General features: G+C 51.6%; 1 protein-coding gene across 1 annotated transcript in view; it reads right to left on the bottom strand.

The window, feature by feature from the left end:
* ZNF316 (zinc finger protein 316) overlaps positions 1 to 8,074 on the bottom strand; it is a 24,278-nt gene that overhangs the window by 3,944 nt on the left and 12,260 nt on the right. Inside the window, exon 7 of the mRNA XM_006143669.2 lies at positions 31 to 905. Coding sequence (XP_006143731.1) covers positions 31 to 905 — 875 coding nt within the window. The remainder of the gene's footprint in view (positions 1 to 30; positions 906 to 8,074) is intronic.

Here is an 8,074-nt window from a genome sequence, read left to right on the forward strand (position 1 = left end):
GGGATGCGCGTGGCCTTCCTGTGGCACCGCCTCGGCCACCGTCTCGCAGGGTTCCCGTCGAGAAACGTCGCCAACAGGCTCTGCACAGCCGCCACCGCGCCGGTGACGCTGGAAGTCCGCACGGAGGCGGAAGGCCTGGCCGCAGTCAGGGCAGCAGTGCGGCCGGTCGGCTGTGTGTACAGCCTGGTGCCGTGCGAGCGCCGAACTCTGGCTGAAGCTGCGCCCGCAGTGGGGACACGGGTAGGGGCGCTCGCCGGTGTGCGTGCGCTGGTGCGTCACCAGGTAGGAGCGGCGTCCGAAGCCCGCGCCGCAGAAGGCGCAGCGGTAGGGCCGTTCGCCTGTGTGGATGCGCCGGTGCGTGACCAGGTGTGACTTGTACACAAAGCGCTTGCCGCAGTCCGGGCACGGGAAGGGCTTCTCGCCGGTGTGCGTGCGTTGATGGATAGCCAGGTGCGAGCGGTATACGAAGCCCTTCCCACACTCATCACAGCCGAAGGGCTTGACAGCCGCGTGGTAGCGTTGATGTTTAGCCAGTCGAGACCGATGGGGGAACACTTTGCCGCACACATCGCATGTTGTCTCAGGACGCCCAGCCGGGGCAGCCATTGCTGCAGGAAATGCCCAAGGCGCCAGCAGGTTTGTGCTGGGCTCCCGGCCAGACAGGAAGGTCTTCCCCTCGGATGCCTCGGCCAGTACTCCGAGGCTACCTGAGTCAGGCTCCCACCCCTCTGGAGTCTGTGCCGAATCAGAGTCGTCGGGACCCCATGTCCCAGGGACGTCCCCAACGCCATAGGCCGCTGACCACAGCCCTGGAGGCTCATTTTCCTCCTCAGCCACTTCTGCCAGGAAGTCCTCATCATCTTCCTCCTCATGATCCTCTAGGTCGTCGGTCCAGAACCAGGCTCCTGAAAGCAACAAAGCCCAAAAGAGAAAGGTAAGATGTGACAAGAACCCCTGGCAGGCTTTTGCCCCAAGAAATTGAGACTTCCAGAGAACCTCAAGCTCTCTGAGCAGGGCACCTCCATTCACCAAAGTGAGGTTGCCTGTGCCCCACTGCCAGCCTTGAATGTCTCTAGGGTAGTAAAGCCAGTGTTTCCAGGTAGGAATTTTGCAGACAAGAGGCATATACTTATGTGTGTCCCTCCAAGGAAGGCCAAGGTTCCTTTCATTCTTGGGCTGTCCTCAAATGGCCTCAACTAATATTTCTTCATAATTGCCATCTGGCTTGTCATTGTTGTGAAGAATAGGAGGCTCTACAAAGTGGGTAAGCTTGTCTGCAGGTTCCTGTGATACACAAGGCTATACACTTAAGGGATCCTGTGCCCAGAAAGAGACTGAGACACAGGGGCTGTCCCCCCCCAACCCCATCTCCCAGAGAACTGCACCTCCCAGCTTGTTTACTGGAAGGCAGTGTGGCCTCAGCAGAGGTGGTGGCCCCGGCTGTTGGACACACCTACACTTTGCTCATCACTCCTCCCTCTCTTCAGGTCTTCACCATCATCTAGGGTGCTCCCTCCCACACCCATAGCAGAACCAGAAAAGGCTGGCCTGGGCAACAAGACCTAGAAGGGCCAGCAGGCCCTAGGTCTCTACATTCACCCCAATAGACTTCAGCAGTTGTGAGTTTGGGTTCCTAAATTCTTTTCCCTTTAGAATTCAGACCTCTGCCAGGCCTCCTCTCCACTCAGATTTTCTGGATCTTCTGTGCATTTAGGAATTGGTCACAAGCTGATTAAGACTATGCGTGAACTACAGACACCTTTGCATAACAGCAGGCCAAACACCCCTGAGAGTTTCAGCCACTCTGTCCCTTCTCTACTGAGCTGCACCCCCTGACCTCTCCCTTTTGCCTTTCATTGGGGTGTGTGGGCAGCAGAGCACGGATATAGAATCAGGTCTGTAGGTTTCCTCATTTACAGAAGGAGAGTGCTTATGTGCCTGACGACATTGATACACCCAGGAGGGAATGATTGTTTATGGAGCAGGCACTGAGTCACACAGGGTACACAAGGGAAAACGCTCGGCCCACAGTGGCCCCAGGTGTTCCAAAGGATCTGAGAGCCTGCTTTGCACCATGTCCACAGTGGCCAAGCACTATGTCTTAGCCCATCTCAGAATACCAGCACTGGGAAGGCCCAAGCTCTGTAACGAGCAGATATCACCACCCTACCCCACACAGGTCCTTGTGAGGGTTTGGCCCATTTCAGCTGTCACCTGGATGGTGAGCCTGGACGAATGAGTCTCATCACTGAGAGTGTCAGGGCCCAGAAGGTCCCAGGGAGCCTGGAGTGCCCTATTATGTCAAATGCCACATCCTGCCAGGCTGCTTAACCTTAACACATTCCTTGTTCTACAAGGTGACATAGAGTCACACAGGAAAACAGCATAGTGCTAAGTGAGATGACATGAGCAGAATTGCACAGGCTTGACTTCAGCTGTGAAAAAAGCACGTATCAGGGACCAGCAGTTAGTGTAATGGCCATGTTGCTGGACTCCCACGTAGTCGACCGCGGTTTCGCGTCCTGGACCTGGTGGCTTAAACTCACGCCGGGTGCGTGTGCATGCGTGCCCAAGATCCCGAGAGGAGAATGGAGGAGAAGGGATTGCGGCGTGGCCATCCCCCCTGGGGGGTGATTTCTCACTTTCTATCTCTCTCTGTCTGGCAAACACACATGCCCTATAGCAAAAAGAAAAAAAAAGCACGTATCAGATAAAAGGATAAGAAAATGGGTTATTGTATTGTTTCATACTTTGTAATACTTTCTAAGTTTTATGTAGTTACTTAATATTATACTATTATAATGAATGTAAGTTTCAAGTAAAAGAAAAAAGGTATTTGTTTGGGTTTTTGTTGTAAAGAAGTTTTTGCTAGGGTGTGTGTGCTCACTGGAGAGACAGAGACAGAAATCAAGAAGTCACCCTCCCGTGGGGATGCCCACGCTACAATCCCTTCTCCATTCTCCTCTTGGGATTTTTTGGCACACACACATCCAGTGTGAGTTTTTTTGTTTTTGTTTGTTTTTAAGAATTATTTTTATTTGACTTCTTTTATTTTATTTATTTTAATTTGCCAAGAGAGACAGTAAGAGAGAGAGAAAGTGAGAAAACAAACAACAGGCAGTCTGGATTATTGGACAAGTAAAAGAATTTTACCTTTAGGTTCCAATGAGGGTTTTTGAGAGCAGTTTTTGATTAGTGAACCCTAAGGCAGGGGGAAACTGAAGCTGAGGACCAAGTGTGATTTCTTAGTGGGGTGAATCTTTGCACCTCTCTGGATCTACCCAAGGAGCAATAAACATTTGCTGAATAAGTAAACCTCAAAGAACAGAACCAGGCCAAATGAGGGCCCTGTCAGCAGTAATCTCAGCTACAAGAGCTGGGAGGCAGAGCCAGGGCCGATAACTTCTCCACACCACTTTGTCCCTAATGTCCAAGGGTAGCATAAACGTCCTCTCCCTGGGGTAAGCCCCCATGCCAGTGGGCTCTGTCCAGAGGACTGGTCCTGAGAGAAGACCTGGGAGGACCTCACCATTAGCTCTGGGGCTGGCATGGTCACTTATCTAACATTTAGCACAAGTGGGGCCACCTGGACATATGGCATCCAAATTCCTGGGATTTGCAGAGCGGGCTGCACCCTGGAATGAGATCTCAGGAAGTAGCAGGCCACTGGAGAAGATGCAGTGCAAGCCTAGAGGGGGAGAGAACAGCCTGCCCTGTGGCTGGGCTCTGTTCTCTTGTTTTCTATTGCCAAAGTGGCACAGGGTCTTAGCCTTGGAGTGGGGGGCGTCAGTCTAACAGTTACTCCAGGCTGCAATGAGGAAAGAGGGCAGGGTTCAGAGGGAGTTGGTTGGCTCTCAGATCTACAACCTCATTTTAGCTCCAAGTGAGGATCCATCAGCTTTACTCCTCAGACCCAAGACCAGGGCAGGCCACATACTCTCACCAGGACAGGTCTGGAGTGTATTTCTCAACAGCAAGGGTGGGAGAGTCAAGGGGGTCAGTGGGCCAGCAACAATACACCAGTGGCCCAGAAGGTCAAGCACAGAGGCTTCATCAAGAGCAGAGGGAAGAGTCAAGAAGAGGACCCTGGGGCAGGAGCTGGCATTTCATTTCTCTGGCTCCTGACATTTGTTCCTAAGGACTCTGACCTTGGGTGATGATTAGCTAGGCTTCTGGGAAGACCCTGAGGGACTACAGAGGGTTATGGACAAATAACAGAACAGAAAGGGCCTTGGAGTCAGCTGGTCAGAGGAAGGAGAGCCGACAAAGGCTTGGCTACCAGGACACCTTCACAGCTCAGCCTGAGCTGAGTCAGTGAGGCCCTGGGTCAGCATTGGTTTCTGGGCCACCATGAAGGGGCAGGTGATGGGAGTCAGAGAAGTGGAAGTACAAAGACGTCCACCTCAGCAGGTCAGTGCCAATGGAGTGTACTGAGCACCTCAGATAGGAGTGTCACAATAACAATTTCTTCCACTTTCCTCTACAAATGCCAACCGATCACAGCTTTCCTGAAGTGAACAATCTTTGATGGTGATAATAGTCTTCCAAGAGTTCCCCTTCAAATCTTATTTTTGAGAGTTTTTTTTGCTATAGGGCGCGTGTGCTCGCCACACAGAGAGACAGAAAGCGAGAAATAACCCTCTCGGGGGATGGCCACGTCACAATCCCTTCTCCTTTCTCCTCTTGGGATCTTGGGCATGCATGCACACGTGCCTTGCATGAGTTTTAAGCCACTGGGTCCGGGACTCGAACCACGGTCGACTACATGGGAGTTCAGCAACATAGCCATTACACTAACTGCTGGTCCTTCCAAGTGAACAATCTTTGATGGTGATAATAGTCTTCCAAGAGTTCCCTTTCAAATCTCCTTCTCCTTTCTCCTCTTGGGATCTTGGGCATGCATGCACACGTGCCTTGCATGAGTTTTAAGCCACTGGGTCCGGGACTCGAACCACGGTCGACTACATGGGAGTTCAGCAACATAGCCATTACACTAACTGCTGGTCCTTCCAAGTGAACAATCTTTGATGGTGATAATAGTCTTCCAAGAGTTCCCCTTCAAATCTTATTTTTGAGAGTTTTTTTTGCTATAGGGCGCGTGCACTCGCCAGACAGAGACAGAGAAACAGAAAGCAAGAAATCATCCCTCCAGGGAGGATGGCCATGCCGCAATCCCTTCTCCTCCATTCTCCTCTCGGGATCTTGAGCACGCACACACACACGCCTGGTGTGAGTTTTAAGCCACTGGGTCCGGGACGCGAACCGCAGTTGACTACATGGGAGTCCAGCGACATAGCCATTACGCTAACTGCTGGTCCCTCCCCTTCAAATCTTAATCCTGAATTTGTACATGAGGGCTCACTACTTCACTGTGTTCCCCAAAGCATTTTTCTTGTAGGCTGAATCCCCAAGTCTGCCCAGTCTATAAGGACTGCATGGCCTAGCCCAGTGTCCTTTACCATTCCTCCTTAACAGACAGCTTACATGGTGGGCTCCACTTGGCTTTGAATCCCAGTGGGACCTTGGGCAACTCATTTAACCTCATCTGTAAAGTAGGTTTCTCCATCTGTAAAGTAGGTTTATAATCGCACCTGTAACCTCACTTTGTGAGACTGTTGCAAGGATTAAATATCTGTAAAACACCTACAGTGGTGCTATGTAAGTACTATTATTGCCGAATCAGGTGTCACTTACTGTCATATATCACTGTAGATTCTCTAGGCTCTCCCCTGCTGTTTGCCCATTGTTTTCCTTGTCATTGTCACTTGACAATTAGGCTGTGCCCCTTTCCTACTGTCAGGCATGCATGGCTGCAAATCCACTTACAGCTTGTCCTCTCTGAGGCTGCGCCCCAACCCCTAGCCAGTTCTTTTCCCTGGAAAGGTCAGCTCCCTTCACAGCCACTAGCCAGCTCTTTGCCTGGACAGGTCAGCTCCCTCTCTGAGGCTGCCTCCTTGACAGAAAAAGAAAGACTAGAGTGGGGGGGAGGGGCTGTGGGACAGGGACACTGCTGTCTTAGAGCCATCCTCCAGCTCGTACTAGGGGCTTCCTGGTCACCAGTGGCAGGTGCAGAGGCATACTCCCTAAGAAAGGTCCTGGATGTCCAGAAACCCCTGGTAAAAGTAGCCCTACACTTTATAACATTAAAAGTTTACCCAGAATCCTATAAACAGCATCAGGCTCCCTAACTCTGGTTTAACCTTGGGCAGCTATGTGTCTCAAGCTGATGGCTAGCGATAATCTCAGGTTAAACGGTGGCTCCATTAGCAGACACCCTCCACAAAGACACCTCTAATAGGTACTGTGCCCTGGGCACAGAGCAGGGGACCTGTGCAGTCACAAATAAAAGGGGCTTTGGGCAAGATGACAGCTCTATGGCTACACGCCTGACCCAGCAGATGTGGAGGTTGCTAAGGGATGGTCAACGTGTCCCATTCACCACCCTGACAGCTGGTGCCACAACTGTCTATAGCTCCCACCAGAGCAAGCTCTGCTGTTTGGGAGCCCAGAGACCTGGTCCTGCAGTGTCAAACTGTGAGCATACTCTGAGTGCTATTCTGTTTTTCCTCACTCAGACATCCCCTCCCTGCTGAGGCCCAGCTCCCAGTACAAGCCCTGGAAACCAATTTCCCAAGGAAAGTCAACACCTCGTCACAACCTCTCCACACTTACGCTTCTTACCCCACAAATGTTCTTCCATCCATAAACTCACAGTAGGCTTAAGGAAAGTCCCTTTCCCCACTGAGGAAGTCACAAATCTGTAGGTGTCAGTGGCCCTCCCTTCCTGCTGGGGGCTGCCGGAGAGATGATGGTGGCACTGGCCCTATATATCTGTTGCCTAGTTGCATGGTCCTGGTCCTCCTCCGAGGACAGTCACTGGGCTTGCCCCCTCATTACTTCTGGGTGATCTCTGAAGGACTAGCAACCTCTCTGGCTTCCACCCCCTCCTGTGTAATGTGGGGATATGATACCAAGAACTAAATATTAAAAGGAGGCCAAGGCCTTACCTGCAATTTTGGAAGACAAAAGCACCTGCCTATCCCCAACCGCATCCCTCCCCTCCTGTCACCTGTGATAACTTACCAGGCCGTAAGCACCAAGGCACTCAACATCCCTGCCTTTCAGCCAGGTTATCTCCTTATTCCTTCCCTTTTAGCCATACCAAACCCAGGGGTCCAGAGCAAGACAGGACCTGAGTTCCTTGTTCCCTAGTTAGGACTAGAAGAGGGAGACTCAGTGAGATCTGAGGTCCACACTAGGGCATGGCAAAATGTAGGGAGCCCAAGTGCTCATGGCTTACGTTGAGAAACCAACTTCTACCAGCTAGAAGCCAGCGAAGATCTGTACACTCAGCAGCTGCTGCTCTGGTTCCTCTGCAGAATTGCAGACCACACCTACTTGCTGACCAGCAGATCCCACCTTATTATGTCTCTACCTCTTACTGTTTTGGGACTTTCTCTCCATCCTTTCCTGTGTAACATTTAAGTCAGTTTAGTCTGGTATGTTGTATTTCTCTTCTATGCTTCACTTGAGACGAGACAGGTAGCAACAGTCAAGGGAGTAAGGGTCACATGCCAGTCCCTAGAGCCCACCCAGGTGCCAGGTTCTGGCTTGGCTGACACAACACCTGGAGGCTGAAGAGGCTGCTGACTCACTATGCACATCCTGAGCACCAAAGATACATGGGAGCAAAGAGAGCCCTGGCCTGCTGTTATGGAGATCAAGTCTGTACAGGGAGGTGGCAGGAAACAAGCAAACCCCTAGGTAGGCTCATTCCTGACTGTGTTAAAAGCTCTGGCGGGGGCAACAGATGAGGTGGTGCTTACGGTGCTGGATCTCACATGGCCAATACCGTGGTTTGAGTCCTGGACCCAGCAGCTTGAAAAACACACCAGGGAAAAACATACCAGGGGGACCAGCAGTTAGTAATAGCTATGTTGCTGAACTCCCATGTAGCCTACCACGGTTTGAGTCCCGGATATGGTGGCTTAAACTCATGCCAGGCATGTGTGTGTGTGCGTGCCCAAAATCCCAAGAGGAGAATGGAGGAGAAGGGATTGCGGCGTGGTCATCC

Source organism: Tupaia chinensis, unplaced genomic scaffold, assembly GCF_000334495.1.
Source record: "Tupaia chinensis unplaced genomic scaffold, TupChi_1.0 Scaffold000101_1, whole genome shotgun sequence".
NCBI lineage: Eukaryota > Metazoa > Chordata > Mammalia > Scandentia > Tupaiidae > Tupaia > Tupaia belangeri.